General features: G+C 49.4%; 1 protein-coding gene across 1 annotated transcript in view; it reads right to left on the bottom strand.

Annotated features, from left to right (window-relative positions):
- The window catches only part of UCK2 (uridine-cytidine kinase 2), a 78,012-nt gene extending 56,655 nt beyond the window's left edge, over positions 1-21,357 (bottom strand). Inside the window, exon 1 of the mRNA XM_027075026.2 lies at positions 21,237-21,357. Coding sequence (XP_026930827.1) covers positions 21,237-21,335 — 99 coding nt within the window. The 5' untranslated portion in view covers positions 21,336-21,357. The remainder of the gene's footprint in view (positions 1-21,236) is intronic.
- Between the last annotated feature and the right edge of the window lie 475 nt (positions 21,358-21,832).

Below are 21,832 nucleotides of genomic sequence, written 5' to 3'. Positions count from 1 at the left end.
GTCCTCATCACCTTCATCTTCGTAAGAACACTTATTGGCTGTTTCCCATTTACCAGACAGCATTTCAGTTGCCTTCTCTGTACTACTTCATGTAATCCTTACAACCTCAGAGAGGCAGGGGCCAAAAGCAAGCATAATGGTGTTGCTGCACCAGAAGGTGACTATTTAAATTGAATAGGTGCCCCCTGTAACAGGCTGAGCCCGTAGGTCCACTATTAGCAAGAACCCCTGTGCCTTCATGAAGAAAAGTCCAAACCGCCCTCTCTGGGACAGTACAAAAAGATATCTAATCTCTCAGTCAAACCAGCTTCCAGGACTCTTGCAGCCTGAGACTGAGAGTGTGTTAATATTTATATCAAAGAGGGCTCTCTGCTCTTTGATGTCTCACGCTCACTTCCAGGATGGAATGCTGTCCCAGCAAAATGTGCACTCTTGACAAAATTCTGCACACATTTTCAAGAGATTGATGGCCCTTCTGAAGCCCATCCATGGACCCCAGGCTTGTCTAAGGAGCCCTGCCCTGCAGGAAAACCCTGCGCCCCCACTGGAGGGGAAGAGAAGGAAAGACAAGACTTCACCACCTTCCAAATATTACTATAAGATATCGCCCCAAAATTTAATCAGTCTTTTTTCTCATCAGCCCAATTACGGGAACCAGGAAAAGACCAGTCCGTAACCAGGGTACTCAAAACTCCAAATAAGGCATATGCTTAGAATTCAGTGACACAAACTTTCTTTACGGGGATGATGCCTAGCAGTAAAAAGCGACTGCGGAGACATGGCAGCAGCCGTCTGCAAGAGCATCCCTGTCCTCAGGATCCTGCTGATGCGGCTGCCATACTTCCCAGAGCTCAAGGACACCGACATTTAGCTCACATAAACCAGAACTTCAGGTCCTGTTCATTGTTGCAAAGTTAAGATAATGTCACACCCTGGGGTGATGGGTGGCTCAGTCGGTTGAGTGTCGGATGCTCGATTTCAGCTCTGGTCAGGATCCTGGCCGTGTGGGATCAAGCCCCGTGTTGGGCTCCACAACGAGCTTGGCGCTGAGCATGAAGCCTGCTTAAGATTCTCTCTCTCCTTCTGCCCCTCCCCTGCTAAGACAAAAAATAGGTAAGGTCCTACCTCAAGGGACATGGCCCCCCAGGGAGTCGTGGAGAAAAGAAACATATGTTTCCCAAAGGAGCAACATTTATGTAAGAGGTACTACATCTATGTATCAGTGCATGTCTGTAACTGAAAAGAAATAGCTTTTGGTTGGGGAAAACAAGCAGGTTGTAGCAAGGATCAGTGACGCAAGTTTATGCACACGCTCAGTAGAGCAGCGCGGACTCCAGCGACATGGCTGGAGTCTAAATTCCAGCCCCACGGCTTAGTACTGTCGGCATCTGGGACAGTTCCTTTGCTTCTCTAGGCTGCGATTTCCTCATCTGGACACTGGACAGATTTTGAAAGGAAATGGATAATAGACACACATACAGGGGCGCCTGGGTGGCTCAGTCGGTTAAGCATCCGATGTATGCTCAGGTTATGATCTCATGGTTCATGGGTTGAAGCCCCACGTTGGGCTCTGTGCTGACAGCTTGGAGCCTGGAGCCTGCTTTGGATTCTGTGTCTCCCTCTCTCTCTGCCCCTCCCCTGCTCACACTCTGTCTCGCTCTCTCAAAAATAGATAAACATTAAAACACACACACACGTATAAAGATGGCATTAAATGATAACAAGAAAATAAAATAAGGCAGTGGAATGCAGAGGGGCTCCACCAGTATTATGTCAGTGTTTTGCAAGAGCATGTATCTGTCTGGAAAACATGGTAAAGCATGATAAAAGTTATTTTTAATACATTAAAAATCTGTGCCACCCCTCAAAACACCTCAATTCAAACATTTGCCGAGAGCTCAATAGCAATGTGGTTGTTGATATAAATGCAGGGTCCATTTAAAGCTGGCTTTTCCACACTTAATTTACAAGAACCGTCCACATGACCTAACAGTTTTTAATCTCACAAGGTCAAAGTTTTCTGCACTGGTCCTGTGTTCCAAAGCAACAGTGACCGTCTACCATCCCTCCGGCCATGCCTACCCCCTTCACCATCCACACACCTACACACTCCCCGGGCCCAACTCACAGGGCAGGAAGGACAGAGGGCAAACTGTTCCCGATGTAAACAAGTGTGCCTCCTGCACGAACACTTCTCACCAACACTAGCCTAACGTTCAGCTCTGTGCAGAGCAACCACCATGGAGATGGGGAGCATTATCAGCCCGGGACTATACATGTGAGGTTAACTTTTCAGATCTCAAATTCAGATGAAAGAAACCAAAGAAGCCAGATTACAGGGCGCCCGGGTGGCTCAGTCGGTTAAGCATCTGACTTCAGCTCAGGTCATCATCTCGCGGTTTGTGGGTTCGAGCCCCGCGTCGGGCTCTGTGCTGACGGCTCAGAGCCTGGAGGCTGCTTCAAGTTCTGTGTCTCCCTCTCTCTCTGCCCCTCCCCTGCTCACGCTGTGCCTCAGTCTCTCAAAAATAAATAAATGTTAATAAATAAATAAATAAATAAATAAGCCAGATGAACCCCATATGTAACCCAATCCCACACTCGTAGCAAGAAAAATACCTCCTTTACACTCCCTCCAGTATCTTCGAGCACCTATGATTTTCTTCTTTTTTTTTAAAGTATTTTTATTTTGAGAGGGAAAGAGTATGAGTGGGAGAAGGGCGGGGGAGGGAGAGAAAGAGAGAGACAGAGAGAGAGAGAAAGAGAATCCCAAGCAGGCTCTGCACTGTCGGCACAGAGCCTAATTTGGGGCTTGAGCTCACGAACCATGAGATCATGACCTGAGCCGAAGTCAAGAGCTGGAGGCTCAACCAGCTGAGCCACCCCGGTGCCCCGGCACCTGTGATTTTCTAAGCACCCTGGGTACAGAGAGAAGTCACTGCTCTTAAAACCCACAGTCTACTGGAAAGACAGGCAGTGGACAGCAACACGGGGTGCTGGAGGGAGGAAAACATGGGACAGAAGCCTCAGTTCAGACTGCAGGGGACTGACAGACACTTCCTCGGGCTTTGAAGTGACCAGACAAAAGACGAGGTGACAACATGGGGAGCAGAAGCAGCAACACGTCCAGAGGAATGGAAGTGAGCGCTCTGAAATCTGGGAACAGGAAGGAGCAGACAATGAGTTTGGGAAGGGACAGGATGGCATATGGAGGGCGGCAGGAAGGAAGGCTGGAAGGACTACCCTGGCCGGCTCGGGGGGAGGCAGTGCTGACGACAAGCCTGAAGGTGAAAGGACAACCACCAAAGAATGTTAGGGGAGCGACAGACTTGATCACAGCCGCATTTTTTTTCCCCTAAAAGATTGCTCCAACAGCAATGTGGAGAATGTTTTGGAAAAGGTCCAGATTGGCAGCTGGGAAACCGGCCACTGGAGAGTTATCCAGGCAAGAAATGATGGATGCAGGGAGGAGAAGGTAACTTCAGGACAAAGTAGAACTGATCGGACCCTCCGGGGGGCCCGGCTGGATGAGCGAGGACACAGGAGAGCTACCTGGACCGTGGCAGAGCTGACACGGGGTTTCTGTCCCGTGCCTTCGTGTGCACAGAAAACACAGAAGTGCGGGTCTGTGGATGGCACCAGGTGAGGTCGCCTCTTACCGCTGAATGAATGAGGAAGGAGCCCAGGAAAGGACTCAGGACAGGAAATAACCTGGGAGTCACTGCCAAACAGACGATACAGAGACAGAGAGGGCAAGGACCACGGGTCCAAGCAGGGGGTCCTGAGGCAGGACGCATTCACGGGTAGAAAGGAACCCAGGCAGTTGGCTGAGAAAGAATAGCGAGAGAGGTGGGAAGCCAGCCAAGGGCAGTGACACGAGGTTCCCTGGAAGAAATGGTCCTTCTCAAATGTTACAGAAAAGCAAGATAAAGGATCAGTAGCTTTAAGAGGACTTGGGGACTACGGGTGACTTTGGCAAGAAGAGCTTAACCCTAGCCCGTTAACACGTTCCAACTCCTTTTGACCTCTGACAGCATTTACCGACTCCCCCCACTTACATGCCACTTGTCACGCCTTCAATAATCAGCATGATGTCCTTTCTCTGCACAAGGCTAAGGATGCAAAGGTGGACAGCCTGCGTTCCAGGGTCCTGGAATCCAGAAATCGCAGATCCGCCAGCCGACGACGATAGAGGAGCGTGAATGCTACAGGAAAGTAAAGGATGGGAAAGCAAACTGGTGCAGCCGCTCTGGAAAACAGTGTGGAGGTTCCTCAAAAAATTAAAAATAGATCTACCCTATATCCAGCAATAGCACTGCTAGGAATTTACCCAAGGGATGCAGGAGTGCTGATGCATACAGGCACTTGTACCCCAATGTTTATAGCAGCACTTTCAACAGTAGCCAAATTATGGAAGGAGCCTAAATGTCCATCAACTGATGAATGGAAAAGAAATTGTGGTTTATATACACAATGGAATACTACTTGGCAATGAGAAAGAATGAAATATGGCCCTTTGTAGCAACGTGGATGGAACTGGAGAGGGTTATGCTAAGTGAAATAAGTCATACAGAGAAAGACAGATACCATATGTTTTCACTTATGTGGATCCTAAGAAACTTAACAGAAGACTGTGGGGGAGGGGAAGGAGAAAAATAAATAAAGAGAGAGGGAGAGAGCCAAACCATAAGAGACTCTTAAAAACTGAGAACAGGGGCGCCTGGGTGGCGCAGTCGGTTAAGCGTCCGACTTCAGCCAGGTCACGATCTCGTGGTCCGTGAGTTCGAGCCCCGTGTCGGGCTCTGGGCTGACGGCTAGGAGCCTGGCGCCTGTTTCCGATTCTGTGTCTCCCTCTCTCTCTGCCCCTCCCCCGTTCATGCTCTGTCTCTCTCTGTCCCAAAAAAAATAAACAAACGTTGAAAAAAAAAATTTAAAAAAAAACTGAGAACAAAACGGGGCGCCAGGGTGGCTCAGTCAGTTAAGCGGCCGACTTCAGCTCAGGTCATGATCTTGCGATCCGTGAGTTCGAGCCCCACATCGGGCTCTGTGCTGATATCTCAGAGCCTGGAGCCTGTTTCAGATTCTGTGTCTCCCTCTCTCTGACCCTCCCCCGTTCATGCTCTGTCTCTCTGTCTCAAAAATAAATAAACGTTAAAAAAAAATTTTTTTTTTAAAACCTGAGAACAAACTGAGGGCTGATGGGGGGTGGGAGGGAGGGGAGGGTGGGTGATGGGTATTGAGGTGGGCACCTGTTGGGATGAGCACTGGGTATTGTATGGAAACCAATTTGACGATAAATTTCATATTAAAAAAAAAAAAAGGAAAGAAAAGGAAATTTCGTTTGGTCTGGCAGGCATTTATTAAAGGACTATGTGAGGCACTGGGTTAGCAGACATGAGTTAGACCTAGACGCGTCAGCTCCTTGAGGTCAAGGGCTTTTTCTAACGCACTCCTACGTTCCCAGCACCTGCCGGAGTGCCTGGCACTTTGTAAGGAACCAGCGAGCATTTGCTGGATGAAGGAAATGAACGGAAGACGTGACCTGCTCTCTCAGGGGTAGACAAGGGTAGACGCTTCGGGAGACAGTTGTGACCTGGATCTGAGGAGCGGGAGGATTTTGCTAGACACACAAGGGCTGAAATGCTTTTGACGACTTATCTTCTACGCAAGACCAAGTTCCCAGAGCCACACAAGTCTTGGTAACCCGCCAGCTATACAACATGCCTTGTCTCTACTAAAGTCATCAAATCGCTGACGGAAGAGGTAGGGAGGCTGACAATGTGCTGGTCGCATGCTGCCCCTTGACTCGGTGGGGATCTCCACGGGTGGGTCCACTGAGCCGTACAAAACGTGTACACTTTCCCACGAGTTCTTCTCTTTTTTGTCGTTACTTTTTCTTAATGTTTACTTTTGAGAGGGAGGCGGAGCGTGAGCAGTGGAGGGGCAGAGAGAGAGGGAGACACAGAGTCCAAAGCAGGCTCCAGGCTCCGAGCTGTCAGCACAGAGCCTGACGCGGGGCTCGAACTCACAAACCGTGAGCTCATGACCTGAGCCGAAGTCGGATGCTTAACTGACTGAGCCACCCAGAGGCCCCCCTACAGGTTCTATTTTTAAATAGAAGGGTTTTGGTTTTTTTCTTAAGTTTATTAATTTATTTTGAGAGAGAGAGCATGAGTGGGTGAGGGGCAGAGAGAGAGAGAGAATCCCAAGCAGGCTCCACACTGTCATTCCAGAACCCGACGCGGGGCTCAAACTCACAAACCGTGAGATCATGACCTGAGCGGAAACCAAGGGTCGGTCGCTTAACCGACGGGGCCACCCAGGCATCCCAATTAGAAGGGTTTTTAACAGGAATGTCAGTAAGCTGCTTTTTCTTCCCCTGTAACCACCCACTGTGAGACAAGTCCGCCTAAATCTTTTCAAGAAGAGGTCCAACTTGACAACGGCAGGAAAGGACCACTGAGGCCTGCGGCAACGAGAGAACAGGACGACTGAAAGGTGGCCGGCGGGAGGGAGTGGCCAGCATCTGACCCGTTGGGGGGCCTGATCCGCAGGGAAGCAAATCACATCACATCAGTAACTGGAAATCAAACTGGCCCCGTCACCATCTGTGCCACCACACCTGGACACGTCGGGCTCACACGTCCGGGAAGCTGGGCTGGTTGGAAGCGGGCAGACAGCAGCACAGGGCACGAGTCATGGGCTCCGGCCACTGCAGAAACACCGCCACGGATAACCCCCACTGCGTGCATTTTCTCCTCACATCCTATCAGCAATCCTCCAAAGCAGACATAACCTGCTCTTCCCAGAGGTACAAACGGGTTCAGAAGACATAGATGAGGAGTGGTCGAGCTGGGATGTTATCACGAGCATGGCTGTGTCTGTTGCGCCCCACGAAGCTGTCTGGCCTTGCAGCGGGAAAGCATTTTCCAGAAGAAACCAGGGAGCTGCGCTCCAATCCTTGCTTGAAGAAGAGACCTCATCAAGTCTCGAGTCTATCAACCACAAAGACTTTAATCCCCACTAAGACCTGTAAAAGGAGCCTCAGGGCAGGCCTGGGATTTAGGTCTTCTGAGAGGACACATCCAGAAATGTCCAGAAATGTCTAGAAATGCAAGCTTTCCCACCTCAAGCATGACCTCTCCTGATCATAGCTTCTAGAGACCAAAGGGCCAATCCTGCGTGCACTCAGCTCTGTGTCCTTCCAAGTCAGCCAGGGAGAGCACCCCCTGCTTGCCTTTTCTTCCAGAAGAGCATTCACTGCCTCTCTTCCTTAAAGAGAGTATTCACTGAGAGTATTCAAGAGTATTCACCGCCTCTCAGTGTTCAATACTATGTGTCAAACACTATTCTGTTCATTCTATTTTCAAATATTTACCCTCTCTACCAAGGAAGTGGAGAAAAATAAAGCCACTGACTAGTCAAAATAGTATGTTTTGCCTCAGTAGAAAAATCAACAGGTCCTCAGGAGATATGCCTCACCCTAAACAGCAGGGCCCTTGGCCAATCTCCTCACCAAATTCAACTCACGGAGAAAGTTTCTCAGACGACCAATATGCCACACAATAGAAACACGCCCTAAGGACACCTGGGTGGCTCAGTCAGTTAAGCCTCCAACTTCGGCTCAGGTCATCACCAAGGCTCATGAGTTCGGGCTCCACACTGGGCTGTGTGCTGACAGCTCAGAGCCTGGAGCCTGGAGCCTGCTTCGGATTCTGTGGTTCCCTCTCTCTCTGCCCCTCCCCTGTTTGCACTCTGTCTCTCTCTCTCTCTCTCTCAAAAATAAACCTTAAGAAAAAAAAAAAAGAAAGAAACACCTCAGAAACCCCCACAAAGACAAAGGACAGTCATTCCATAGCTGCTTCAATAAATGTCCACTGATACCTAGGCACCTGTCGTCAGAGATGCCAACCCACGAGCCACACAAACGAGGCAGGGCCACCCCTAGCCCCCTGGATATATGCCCTGGGTTCTGAGTTCTATTCCTGCTCAGAACTACTTCTCATGACCAATCCTATCATGAATTTACCTCAGCAGTAAAGACCATAACTAGTCCAGTCTACAGGGTTCGTGGTTCTTTTATCAAAAAAAGAAAACGTTTTACATACAGGCATCTCATGGGGCACCTGGGTGGCTCAGCCAGTTAAGCACCTGACTTTAGTTCAGGTCACGATCTCACGGCTCTTAAGTTCGAGCCCCACGTCGGGCTCCCCGCTGTCAGCACAGAGCCCGCTTTGGATCCTTGTCCCACCCTCTCTCTCTCTCTGCCCCTCCCCCACTGGTTCTGTTGTTCTCTCTCTCTCAAAGAAATAAGTAGACTTAAGACATTAAAAAAGTATCTATAAGCATCTCAGATCTTAACACTGCTGTTGTACAGCAGAAACTAAAGTTTATAATACATATAATTATATAGCATCTGTGTTGATGAAAGAACATCCGTAATCCCAAAGGGATGACAGCTTTGGAAGGCGGCTGTGTCGTGTCAACACTCTATGTCTCGACAAGGATGCATCGGGTTCCCTACAAGCCACACTAAACTCAGAAGCCAAAAGGCTGCCATGCCCTCACCCAAAGCTCTGCTCAGCACTTTCCTGGCTCCAATCCAAGCTACAAAAGGCCGGTTATTCAGACTAACGCAGGCTGCCCAAAGCCAAGACAGCTTTTCTCCGAAGACGATGGCTCAGTCTCCCACTAAGATAGGGAAGATAACCACTTTGGCTTCAAAGAGCTACCCTTCTAGCATTTCTTGAGTTAAAGACCCAGTTCACATCCACAAGCATCGACTCAAACAAAATAGGTGTCATTCCTAATAAGAATCTGACAAGATGTGAAGGTTACCCTCCAGGGGATTTGATATTTTTAAAAAATGCACCATTGAGGCCGCCTCGGTGGCTCAGTTGCTTAAGAGTCTTGACTATTGGCTTCGGTTCAGGTCAGGATCTCACGGTTCAGGAGTTCGAGCCCCTTCGAGCCCCAGGTCTGCTCCAAGTCGCTGGTGCAGAGCCAGCTTGAGAGTCTCTCTCTGCCCCTCCCCCACTCCATCTCAAAGTGAATAGACTTTAAATTAAAAAAAAAAAAAAATTCAAAATCAGGCCCCTGGGCGCCTCAGCCGATTTAGCGTCCAACTCTTGGTTTCAGCTCAGGTCACGATCTCACGGTTTGTGGGTTCGAGCCCCTCGTCCTGCTCTGCGCTGATAACGTGCAGCCAGCTTAGGATTCTCTCTCTCTCCCTCCGTCCCTCTCCCCCACTCTCTCTCAAAATAAAGTTTAAAACAATAAATAAAAATGCACCTGTAAACAGGCACCTAAGCCATCTAGCATGTACCCCTACACTGAGCTCTGGGACGGGCAAGGTACCAGTCGTCATCCTACCCAGGTGAAGGGACCTCACAAGGAAGGACAAATGTGAACAGTCAAGGAAGAACTATCCACATCTCCCAGCAAAAGCCAAAGCAACCAGGTTTAAATGCTGAAAACTAATATTAGACGAGGCATCCTAGCAAACAAGCAATGAATTCTTCAACCATTTATCCAAAAAGTACAGTAAAACCTTGGATTATAACTTGCTCTGGGAGTGTTCCCCAAGACAAGCAATCATTTCTACCAAATTTTAACTTGATAAACAAGCGATGTCCTGTCATTTGTGAGGCCGAACATCACATGATCACCACTGAGCCAATGGTTCTTGAAATTCGCCTTGATATAGGAGTGCTTTCAATGCCAAGCGTGTTTCTGGAACGAACTATGCTCGCCAACCAAGGTTTTTCTGTAACTGAGTGCCTACAGTGTGCAGTTTTACACAACGGGACCATGAGGAGGTAAGAGAGCTAACCACGCTGATATCTGAGGGAAGTGCTACCCTGGCAGAAAGAACAGCCAGTGCAGAGCCCATCTTGGGGACTTGCGGGTCTCTGCAAGGACTGTGGCTTCTACTACGAGTAAAATGGGAAGCTACTTCGGGGTTCTAAGCAGAGCAGGGAAATTATTATCCAGCCTTCTACTTGAACGGGGTCACTGGCCGCCGTGAGAACGGAATGCACAAGGACAGAGGCAGGACAGGGAGAGGAGCTAGGATACTACTGCAATGGCCCAACCCCAAGATGTTGGTGGCTTGGACCCGGAGGGAAGCGGTGGAGGTGAATAGGGGCAGACTGAGGACACGCTTTAATGGTAGAGCCAACAAGATTTCTTAACGGACTGGGTGCAAATGAAAGATGGTAGTCAAGAATGACTCCACGGTTTCGGTCAGAGCAACCACAAGGAGGAAGGCGGTCATCAGCTGAGATGCAGAAGAGCTGCAGGCTGAACCCATGTGAGGGGAAGATCAGGAGTTAAATGTTGGCCATACTGAGATTCCTGTTGAGATCCCAAGTGAAAATGTCAAGGATTTCGAAAAAGAGGCCCTTAATATTTGCCTATTCAACAAATCTGTATGGAGAACCTACCTAGACTGGTTTTAGTTTTAGCCCGTGTGTGAGCCTCAGGCGACAGTGAGGAAAAACAGTCCCTGAGACAGCAGTGGAGAGAGGAAGACAGACTTAAATGAGCAAGGGCAACACAGAATGGGGGACATCCTATGACTGATGCTTTAGCAACACAGAAGAGGGACACTCAATCATGCCTGAGAGGACTTCCCAAGAAAGACCATGACAGGACGCCTACAGAAAGATGAGCAGGGGTTAGCCAGGTAAGGAAGAGGAAGGTACTGGGAGGGAGGGATGCTAGGAAAAGCAACAACATCTATGAGAGCAAGATACAGGGTCACAGGATCTACGGGAAACCCAGTTAATACCCAGTTGAAGTGAATGTTGGCAAGTGGCAGGGAATACCAGTTTCTCAGGACTCCCCCCCACCCCAGAAGGCCACAAATGCCAACCACACTATGCAGGTGTGGCTGGGAGAAGCACTTGGTAAGTGTGACCAGTTGTGAGAGAACAATTCAAGAACACTCGAGGCTAGCTACAGAATTGAAAGATGTTAAGGGATGAAAGGAGAGCCTTTCCTGTAGATGAAAATCCAGATACCCAGGAAGCAACTGGCAAAGTTGGGCTGGAAGCCACAATCCCTAAATCAGTGGCCAAACAAAGAGTGCCGATACCGAAAAATGAATGGTCTGATGGTTGGGTAATAAGTCCTTTTACAAGTCTGAAGGTCTCCAGTTTTCTGTCTTTGACAAAATTAAAGGAGGGGAGTGGCAAGCTGGTTGACTCATAAAACTACACTGGATTCTGGGGCGCCTGGGTGGCTCAGTCGGCTGAGCATCCGACTTCAGCTCAGGTCATGATCTCACCGTCCATGAGTTCGAGCCCCGCGTCGGGCTCTGTGCTGACGGCTCAGAGCCTGGAGCCTGTTTCAGATTCTGGGTCTCCCTCTCTCTCTGCCCCTCCCCCACTCGTGCTCCGTCTCCCTCTCTCTCTCTCTCTCTCTCTTTCTCTCTCTCTGTCAAAAATGAATAAACATAAAAAAATTTTTTTTAAATACATTGGATTCCGACACATACTTTGGAATGTAAAAACTGAGCGACCTTGATAGAAAAGCCTTTCCATTCCCATCTAGTTATGTCAACAGCACTTCTCAAAGTTTCTGTCTATACAAGAGAAAAATCTTATTGTAGCCTTAAACAGTAATAACCCACCCCGATACAGGCTATAACCATCAAGTTGCTTTCCAACAAAATTCTACCTTTTTCGTTTAAGTATGTATCAAAGTGGGTATCTACTTGTTCTGGTTAACTTAGGACAATAACCACAGTAACATAATCTGAAAGAAATTAATGCTGAGACTTCTAAGAATAGAAAAAACCTTCCAATGTGCACATACATTTTGTTGCATAAGGATGACAGAATAATCGGGGCGCCTGGGTGGCTCAGTCGGTTGAGTGTCCAACTTCGGCTCAGGTCATGATCTCACCACTTGTGAGTTCGAGCCCCGCATCAGGCTCTGTGCCAATGGCTCAGAGCCTGGAGTCTGCTTCCGATTCTGTGTGATTCTGTGTTTCCGTCTGTCTCTGCCCCTCCCCCACGTGTGCATACGCACACACGTGCACTCTCTCTCAAAAATAAACATTAAAAAAGATGACAGAATGATCAATAAAAGATTTAAGAATAAAAACAGATGAAATTAAGTTAACATTTTGTGGGAAAAGTGGAACTGAAATGATTTCAAGGAGAAAAAAGAAAAAAATGAAGCTTTCTGACTCGAATATGAGCTTATTCATCTATATTTTTAATGGATGACAATAGGCCAAATTACTCCAGTATTTAGAAGCCCACTAGATACACTTTAAAGAACGAAACAATTATTATTTCAGAATGTCAATATTTATAACATCAGAAATTTTAGAATGTCACTATTTACAATATATCAGAAATATATCCTTTGCTACTCGTTACTCATGATGAAAGAAAACTGGTGTCAAAAAATAAGCACTGGGAGGGGAGCCTGGGTGGTTCAGCTGGTGAAGCAGCCGACTCCTGATTTTGGCTTACATCAGAATCTCGAGGTTCATGAGATCGAGCTCCACATCGGGCTCTGTGCTGACAGTATGGAGCCTGCTTGGGATTCTCTCTCTGACCCTCCCCTGCTCACGCTCTCTCGCTCTCTCTATTTCTCAAAAGAAATAAATAAATTTTAAAATATATAGATGCAATGGGGTAAAGAATTCTCCAAAGCTTCTCATAGCAGTTAAGGATGCAAACATGTTTGAAGACCAGAGTCCAAATCACAAGTCAGGGCTCTTAGCATTGCATGCTACAAGCTCTCTCTCTATAGCCTGAGACCCACCAACCCGCACAAGGCAGACAGGGCTCACCCTCCACTGTGGGGAAGGAGGCATTCCTGGCGACACCTGCAGAACCCGCGGCTTCCTAGAGGACAGGCAGGCAGTGTGTGTTGAGACAGGACAGAATGGCCCTTCAGCTAAGGTGGGGAAAAGCCAACATTTCAGACAAGATGGCATACTCACACACTGTTTAAAGCACTAAAGAAGCACAACCCTACTTCACCTGCACACATAAAACTCTTATGCTTCTACCGCGTCTTATACAAGTCCTACGATACCGTTTCTACAAGTCACACAAAGGGCATGTGGCAGAACCTTCTATGAGGTGGGGGACCACATGGGGCAGGAATAAAACTGCAGGCCACCTGCTCCACAGGGTACTCAAGGTTACTACAGGAAGTATCGGGAGGTTCAGAGACACTCTAGACACTTCTCCTGCGGTTTCATAGGCTGTGACCATGCGGAAATAACTACTTTTTTTCTTACACTATGGAAAAACCATTTTTAATAGCCAGGTAACAGAGCAAACTGATTTGTGTGTGTGTGTGTGTGTGTGTGTGTGTGTGTGTGTGTGTGTTACTTTCTCCCATCATCATTCAAAATTCTCAAAGCATGCGTGGTCCATTTTAGAACCAATGCCCCCACCCCCCCACCCCCATGTAATCCAATTACTGCTTAGGAGAGGCCCAAAGGTTCAATGCTTTCTAGGATTCTTCAGACTTTTCAGGTTATTATGTTAAGTAGCCTATTGATGGTAATTTCTTTATTGTAACTACTTTGGCTTTCTCTGTATGAACTTTCATGTTCGCTTAACTCTTGCACGCACGTGACCTCAACACCCATTAGTTTGGTTTGGTTTTGGTTTTGTTTTTTTGGAGAGAGAGGGAGAGAGTGAGCCTGCATTTGGGCAGGGGAGGGGCAGAGGGGAAGGGAGAGGGAGAGAGACAGAGAGAGAATGAATCCCAAGCAGGCTCCTGGCTGGCAGCTCAACACAGGGCCAGATCGCCACTGAGCCACCCAAGTGCCCCACTGATAAGTTACTTTCTGTCAACACCTGACAGCTGTTACACCTTTTCTCTGGTCTTTTAGACACTCCTGTCTTATCATTTTCATGTGATCTTTGCAGTTACTTGTTCATTTAGAAATCCTGCTCTTTCAAAAATAAACTTTGACTTGTTGTTTTATGTAGGATTGAAGGCAAATAAATACATCTATTAAAAGTAAACGATCCAATTATCTGGTAAAGAGATTCGAAAATGTTTCCACTGTTAAGCAACACTGTTGCCAAAAACTATGTGTGCACCTGTAAACAGAAACTTGTAAGAACTTGTAAAATACTCCAGGTAAGGATTTTCAGTGGAGTTTGAATTCAACTAGTTAATGAAGCACCTTGGTTTGCAAAAACAGCTGATGCACAAAGGTGAAAATTTTCTCGTTGGGTTTTGGGGGAGGGGACTATTGTGATTTGGTAAACACTGCAAACGGGGACTTTCTTGTTCTTGGATCTTTGAAGGCGATAACTTTTTCAAATAGGATGGTCTTTTAATCAGCATTCAAAAGACTAAACTTAGAACCAAACCTTCATTCAGCCTTGTAGTCACCAAGACTAATATCACCAAGATCATCCAACATCCATGAGTCACCATGTGTGAAACAAGATTTTTAAAAATAAAACACTCTTTAGTCACAAATAAAAAATATCTTAGTAAAATCAAAAGGTTTTATACCTTTAAAGAAACCATCATTTTGGGGTGCCTGGGTGGCTCAGTCGGTTAAGCACTCGACTTCGGCTCAGGTCATGATCTGGCAGTTTGTGGGTTCGAGCCCCACTCTGGGCTGGGCTCTGTGCTGACAGCTCAGAGCCTGGAGACTGCCTCAGATTCTGTGTCTCCCTTTCTCTCTGCCCCTCCCCTGCTCATTCATTCTCATTCTCATTCTCTCTCTCTCTCTCTCTCTCTCTCTCCCCCCCCCCAAAAATAAACGTTTAAAAAAATTACAAATAAAGAAACCATCATTTTAACTCTTTATATCATTTTTCTGTTTTATAGCTCTTATTTTTGTGTTTTATAGAGATTATGTTCATGTAATTCATATATACATATACACGATACATCATGAAAAAGAGATGGTCAAATGCTTTAGTAAGCTGGCTTACTGATAAAAGTGATTTGATGATATTAATTAAAATTAAAAAAAAAATAGGGGCGCCAGGGTGGCCCAGTCAGTTAAGCATCTGACTTCAGCTCAGGTCACGATCTCACAGTTTGTGGGTTTGAGCCCCGTGTTGGGCTCTGTGCTGACAGCTCATAGCCTGGACCCTGCTTCAGATTCCACGTCTCCCTCTCTCTCTGCCCCTCCCCTGCTCGCACTCTGTCTCTCTGTCTCGAAAATAAATAAAATGTTAAAAAAAGTAAAGAATAAAAATAAAAATTAAATAAAAAAATGAATAATATAAAATAAAAAACACACCTGAACGCGTGCGCGCGCGCGCGCGCGCACACACACACACACACACACACACACACACACACAGGGTACCCCCTCCAAGCTTCTCCACTGGTTTAAAACACTGAGACCCACACCTAAAAGACCTCAGAGATCTTGAATAGTCCAACAGCACCATCTCAGACCCCACCAGCAACAAAGACCAGGTCCTCAACAGGGAAACTTCCCAACACAATCTGTCCCCAGCACAGAACTTCGTGAAAGCAACACGCAACAAAGAAACAAGGACATCAGGCAAAAGATCTCAGCAAGGGCCACCGAGCCAGCCGGAGTCAGGTGACCACAGAGAGCGTGCATCAGAAGCCACACTTCAAAGACATTCAAGCAAGGAAGGAAAAGGAAGGCAGCTGACCACACAGGCACAGCTGGGGACAACGGGCAGGCGGCACGAGAGGAACACACAGGAGCCCTCAAGGTCTGCTAGGTCTCCTTTCCTCTACCGGGCTCCGTGTTAGGCGCTGGCACAACCAACAACGTCCGTGGGCAGAGGGAAAGCCAGGGGTGGGGTGCAGCCTGTGTGGCTGCAACACAGAGAGCAAAGGGGAGAGGGGCAGGAGGCCAGCAGAGCCACATTGCGCCAGGCGTTCGTTGATGGCCACGGCAGCAGTTTGGGGCGGCAGAACGCACACAGTGCCAGCTCTGAGAAAGCCAGTGGGACCAACCCAGTCCCCGGAATTCTGGGAGAACCTAACAGAAGGAGGGTGCGGAGGGAGCAGCCCGGCGGAAGGGGCACGGCCGCTGAAGGGTCCAGGAACAGGGTGATGGAATCAAAGGGATGCAGGCCCCACGGCACATTCCAGATGCTCCAAAAGCAGATGAGTCATGGTCGAGCTAAGGGGAGGTGACAGCCCAGACCTCTGAGGGCCCTCTTGGTCTGTGTTACTCATACACAGTCAGACCAACCTCCTTGCTGCTTATGAAGAGAGCTCAGAACAGACACGGATCTAGGAAAGGGAAAATCCGGACTCCGATCCAAGCTGTATCCCTTACTAGCCACCGTCAGTCAAGTCAAAAACTCTCCTAACCTCAGGTCTTCCCTTGTTTCCCATCAACAGGGAAGACAGCCGCCTGCCTGACTTCAAATGGAGATCGAATCAAATGCTTTACAGATGAACTGGCTTGGGCGGGGGCGGGGCACCAGGCTGGCTCCGCCTGTGCAGCGCTGGACCTCGGCTTGTAGGTTTCAGCCGCACGTTGGGAGTAGAGGTTACTTTAAGAAATGAATAACATCTTAAAAAAACAAAACAAGAAAAAGAGAATCTGGCTTCATTGTAAAAGTGGTTTAAGCAACATTCAACTGCAAAATACTGATAGACTTTCTCTCACATATCCTCACATCCCAACTTCTCCTCAAAAGCACTTAATACAGGGGCGGCTGGGTGGCTCAATCCGTGGCGCGTCTGACCTCGGCTCAGGCAGGTCATGATCTCACCGTTCGCGAGTTCGAGCCCCACATCGGGCTCTCTGCTGTCCCCCTCTCTCTCTGCCCCTTCCCCCACTTACGTGAATGTGCTCTCTCTCTCTCAAAAATAAACAAACAACAAAAGAAGCACTTAATACGGTATTCTGCAAAATGACCTTCATTCAACAAATACTTATTTAGTGCATACTAAATAAATGCTAGGCTCTGGTTAAGCAATACCAATGCATTAGGGTTCAGGGGGCTTTTTTTAGAGTTTGGTCGTTACAACATGCATCACAGAGGTAAACGTGGTTTCAACTGTGGCTCCAGATCCTAATTCAAATAGTCTTATGAATCAAATAACAAAGGATAATTACAAGTCTTGGTCTGCGTAATGCACCTCAATCAACACCTAACACCAAACAGCAGCACCGTATCAAACACTGACGGGGACGTGAAGGCCCAAATACTCGAGATGCTCTCACAGAACTTCTAGTGCAGTGGGGGAGGCAGTCAACAAACAGCCAGACGCCAAGGCAAAATGTCGGTAAGACTATGGAAGCAGGGGAGACAAAAAAAACAATTCTGATTAAGGAAATGAATAACAAAGTCCCCTGGAGGAAGTTACTTACAGAACTGAAGGTTTAAAAGGATTAGAGGCCATTCCAGAGAAGATCCTAAGCAAAAGTTTAAGTGAAAGAGGTTCCGTGCGTGTGTCTGTCTGTGCACGTGGGTGGGGGAGAAGAGGGGAAAAAGAGACAGTCTGGGAACCACATTAGGGGATCTGCACTAGGCTGAAATATTTGACCAGTAGTCTGGGCAACGGAGAGTCGTCCACAATTTCCAAAAAGGAGAGTGACATAATCAGAGCTATAGGCAAAGAAAGAAGCCCACTCTGATGGCGGCCATTGAGAAGCGACTTTAATTGGTCAAGGAAGAAACCACCGAAAAAAGACAGAATGGCATCTACGGTCAGGGACATATATGTGGGCAGAGAAGTTGAGGCTTTTTTTTTTTTTTTCCCTCTTCCTGTGTGACTTCTTGCTCATCTAGACCTGTCCTTTCGGAGGAAAGCAGGAGAATCTGGTTAACAGAGGTCAGAATAACCTCCTCAACCCACCACAATTTTACCGTGAGTCTTTAACAATGACTCACCATGTCAGCCTGGCAAAGCTTACTCGCAAGTTCTAATTCGTCGTCATTTATAAAACAAACTAAAAAATGTGATAGATGGAAATGCAATCACTTTTTTTTTTTTTTTTTTTGCCTCGTACAACCAAAATAACTTAGTCTGAGATACAATTTTTGTACTTAGGGCGGCCACAACAGAGACAAATCTGAGCCCTCAAGAGAAGCTGAACAGGGAGTTGATGTTTCTTATAAAGGAGGGGTGCAGGAGGGGGGAACAACCAAGATCTACAGGGCTGGGCCAAGAGTACAGAGCAATCTGCATTTCCATTTCCCTTTGGGTCAAGTACGTCTGAAACCAGTCCACGGCCATTTCCCCGCAGCCCCTTTCCAAGGCGAAGGTTGTAAACATGTGTTTTCCACCCCACCCCCACCTTAGTGTTACTCTTCATCCTCAGTCAATTCTTCCTTAACAAGGCAAAAGCAGGGATCAACCAGCATCAGTCCAGAACTGGGTCCGCCGCTAAGTACGGACCCGCTAAGTATCACATGGATACATTTTTCTATTCTAGAAGTGATGAGACTAAGTGTTGGACTCCAGGGACTGGACTCTGAGGTTCCTCCTGGCTCTAAACTGTCATTTTTGATGATGTTCTGGGACCCTTTGCCTTTCCCAAATCCTTTTAACAGACACATACTAAACACCCGAGGAAGCGGAGGACCAATCTTGCTTCCAGATCCTCTTGCACAACTATGTTCAGATTTCAGACTTCCAAAGGAGGTCCAGCCTGTTGGTGCTGCACATCCTCTAAAAAAATACTCTGAATTTCTTTCAGGAAAGGCACTAAGGCCTGGAATAAGAGAATCAAGATATAATCCCAGCAAACGAACTACTATATGGAATTACAGAAGTTCAGTGCTCCTTTGGGCTTTTTAAAATAACAGGGGTGCCTGGGTGGCTCAGTGGTTAAGTTAAGCATCCGACTTCAACTCAGGTCATGATCTCGCGGTTTGTGAGTTCGAGCCCCATGGGCTCTGTGCTGACAGCTTGGAGCCTGGAGCCTGCTTCGGATTCTGTGTCCCCCCCCCCCCCCCCGCCCCTCCCCTGCTCATGCTCTGTCTCTTTTTGTCTCTCAATAATACATGGGTGTTTAAAAAAATCTTTAAATAACAAAACAATGATATAATATTCTTAAACAATGACACAGTATTTATTAATGCCCAAAATGTACAATATGCTTTACACTGTTTCCTTTTTTTTTCCCTTCCAGTGTGACTTCTCGTTCTCTCTAGACCTGTCCTTTCAGAGGAAATACAAGAACCTGGTTTTGAAGACTCCTTCTTCAGAGTTACTATAATCTTCCTCCTCCATGAGAACCCCAGGAGCAGGGCTCACTACTACTTCCCATTGGACACATTACAGAAGTAACACGACTGGGGCGCCTGGGTGGCTCAGTCGGTTAAATGGCCAACTTCAGCTCAGGTCATTATCTCCCCGTCTGTGAGTTCGGGCCCGCGTCGGGCTCTGTGCTGATAGCTCGGAGCTCGGAGCCTGGAGCCTACTTCTGTTTCTGTGTCTCCCTCTCTCTCTGCCTCTCCCCCATTCGCGCTCTGTCTCTGCCTTTCAAAAATGAATAAATGTTAAAAAAAAAAATTAAAAAAAAAAAAAGAAGTAACACGACTTACGGGGAGTATCAGTTGAGACCAGGTGATGACCGATGAACACAAAAATAAGGAGAATGGAGTTATTTCACCGCACAGGGTCTGCTTCCACGTTTGGAGTGACGATATCATTTAGATGATTACCAAGAACATGGTTTCTAAATGCCACACTCATCTGTCAGCTTAAGTCCCCCTCCTCCCAGGAGGACTGAACCTCAGGTTAATGATTGGGGCGAGCTACGTGCCAGACATGTGCTATAGGAAGGAGCGCTGGGAATACAGCCATCAACAACAAAAAGGCCCCATGCAACAGGCGTAGGCTACACAAAAGAGGGGGGCAAGAATAATCCTAAAAGAACAGGGAAACCTTCCTGAAAGTGCTTGGCCTCTACCTTTGCTTCTAAGAACCAGCCACAGCGCTGGCAGAGAACATTTAGCAGCCTGAAAACGCATTCGGCCGGGGGGCAAATGCCACATCAACTTTGGGGACCTCAAAGCTGCCAGATTCCTCGCCCTGGGAGCGAGAGACAAGATGAACTCCATCAATACAGAAGTTTCCCAGCGCCAGCTGCCGGGTCTGGGCCCCCGCGGGGACCCGGAGGGGAAAACGTGGAGCCAAAATGGAGGAGGGGCTCGGGAGGAGTCGGCTGGGGCGCGAGAGCCTCGTGGCTCGCTCCTCATGGCGCCAACCAGCCTCCCCGCTCCGCTCTCCCCGGCCCTGGGAGGCAGCATCCCACCTCGCCAAACGCGGCGCGCACAGCCCACGGCTCGCAGGCTCGCCAGGAGGAGCCCATGCTCCCAATGCAATGGGAGCTTGCTAAACGCCGAGGAAACAAGTACCCACATCTTAAATGCAGTAAAGGGGAGCGAAGAAAGAAACATCTGCGAGGTCTCCACCCTTCTCCACCTGCAGGAAAGGCCCGGGGTAAAGCTAAAAAAGCATTTCCCTCGTTTTTTCTTGCTTGGCTGATAAAACAAAGACGGGCTCCTGAGGGGGGTCGGACGCCCCTAGGACTGACCCCTTTCCGTGCGCCCACGACGCTAAAGCCCCTGCAACCGAGGAGCACGCACGGAGCCAGAACAACTTTCTCATTGAAACCGGCCACGTTTCTGCTCAGAGCCATACGGAAGCCCGTATTGTCATTTGGTCCATGTCACCGCACCTAGTTGGCGCTCAGGATTTTCTCCCCAAGAAACCCCCGCAGTCCCCAGCACGACACGAGCTCCCTTCCCCAGGACGCCGCCTCGCGCGTTCCCGCAGCCCTCCAGGTCGGGCTTCCCGACTCGCCCCGCCCTCGCGGCCCGCGCTGCGCCGCGGGGCGAGTTCCCCCACCCCACCCCCCACCCAGGCGGGGCTTGGGGGAGGGGGCGCGTCGGGGGCTCCCCGGCGACCCCGCTTAAAGCCCTCTCCCCCCGCCCCCACCATCGGACTCGCAAAACAATAAGCCTCCGCTTTCTCTGCCCGTTCCCCCTAGGAGCCCCGCCACGAGTTACCGCAGCGGAGAAAAAGAGCGAGCGGGCGCGCGCCAGCCCTGCGACCCGTGGCCGGCGTACCCCGGGGGACCGCGATGACCGGAATCCCCGCCCGCAGTCCGCGCAGAGGCGGGGGTTGGGGGGGGAGACACTGGGCGCTGGAGCGCGGCCAGGAGCGGAGGCGCGCGGGCCACGCGGTGGCTGCAGCAACTGACACGGCCCGCGGCCGCGCCACATGCGCCGCCGCCCGGCCCGGGCCCGGGAGCGCGGCGCCGCGACCCCCCGTACCTTGCCGCTGGCCGTGCCCCCGCTGACGCCGATCAGGAAGGGCTCGCCGCCGTTGGGCTGCTGGTGGTTCTGCAGGGTCTGCTCGCTGTCCCCGGCCATGGCTGGCGCCGCCCCTCCTCCCGCTGCTGCCGACGGACGCACGCTCCCCGCCCGCGCCCGCGTCGGGCTCCCCCGCTCCCCGCAGCCGCGGCTGGGGCGCTGCACGGGTCCCTGCGAGCCGCGCGGAGCTCGGCCGTGGGGCTGCCTTTCCCGGAGCCTCCGAGAGCCTGCCTCTGCCCGCAGCGGCCGGCTCGGTTTACAGCCCAGGCGGAGGTCAGCGTGATGCTGCTGCTCCAATCCGGGCGGGCAGCGCGCTGCTATTCGCCGAGGCGGAGGCGGCGAGGCGTCCAGCCCCAGCCTCCGCCCCTCCCGGGCCCCGCCGCCGCCGCCGCCGCCGCCGCCGCCCGAGGTCTCCCGGAGAGGTGTGAGGCCGCCCTCCTCCCCCCGCCCCGCTGCCCGGTTAACCCTTTCCCCGACGACCTCCGGCGGACCGAGGGACAGGACACACGCGCTCGGCGCTTTCGTGGGGTTTGCTCCGTCTATTTCAAAGGGGGGCG

This window comes from Acinonyx jubatus, chromosome E4 (assembly GCF_027475565.1).
Source record: "Acinonyx jubatus isolate Ajub_Pintada_27869175 chromosome E4, VMU_Ajub_asm_v1.0, whole genome shotgun sequence".
Classification (NCBI taxonomy): domain Eukaryota; kingdom Metazoa; phylum Chordata; class Mammalia; order Carnivora; family Felidae; genus Acinonyx; species Acinonyx jubatus.
The sequence above is the reverse complement of the archived record's forward strand: the minus strand, read 5'-3'. Positions and strand labels throughout refer to the sequence as shown.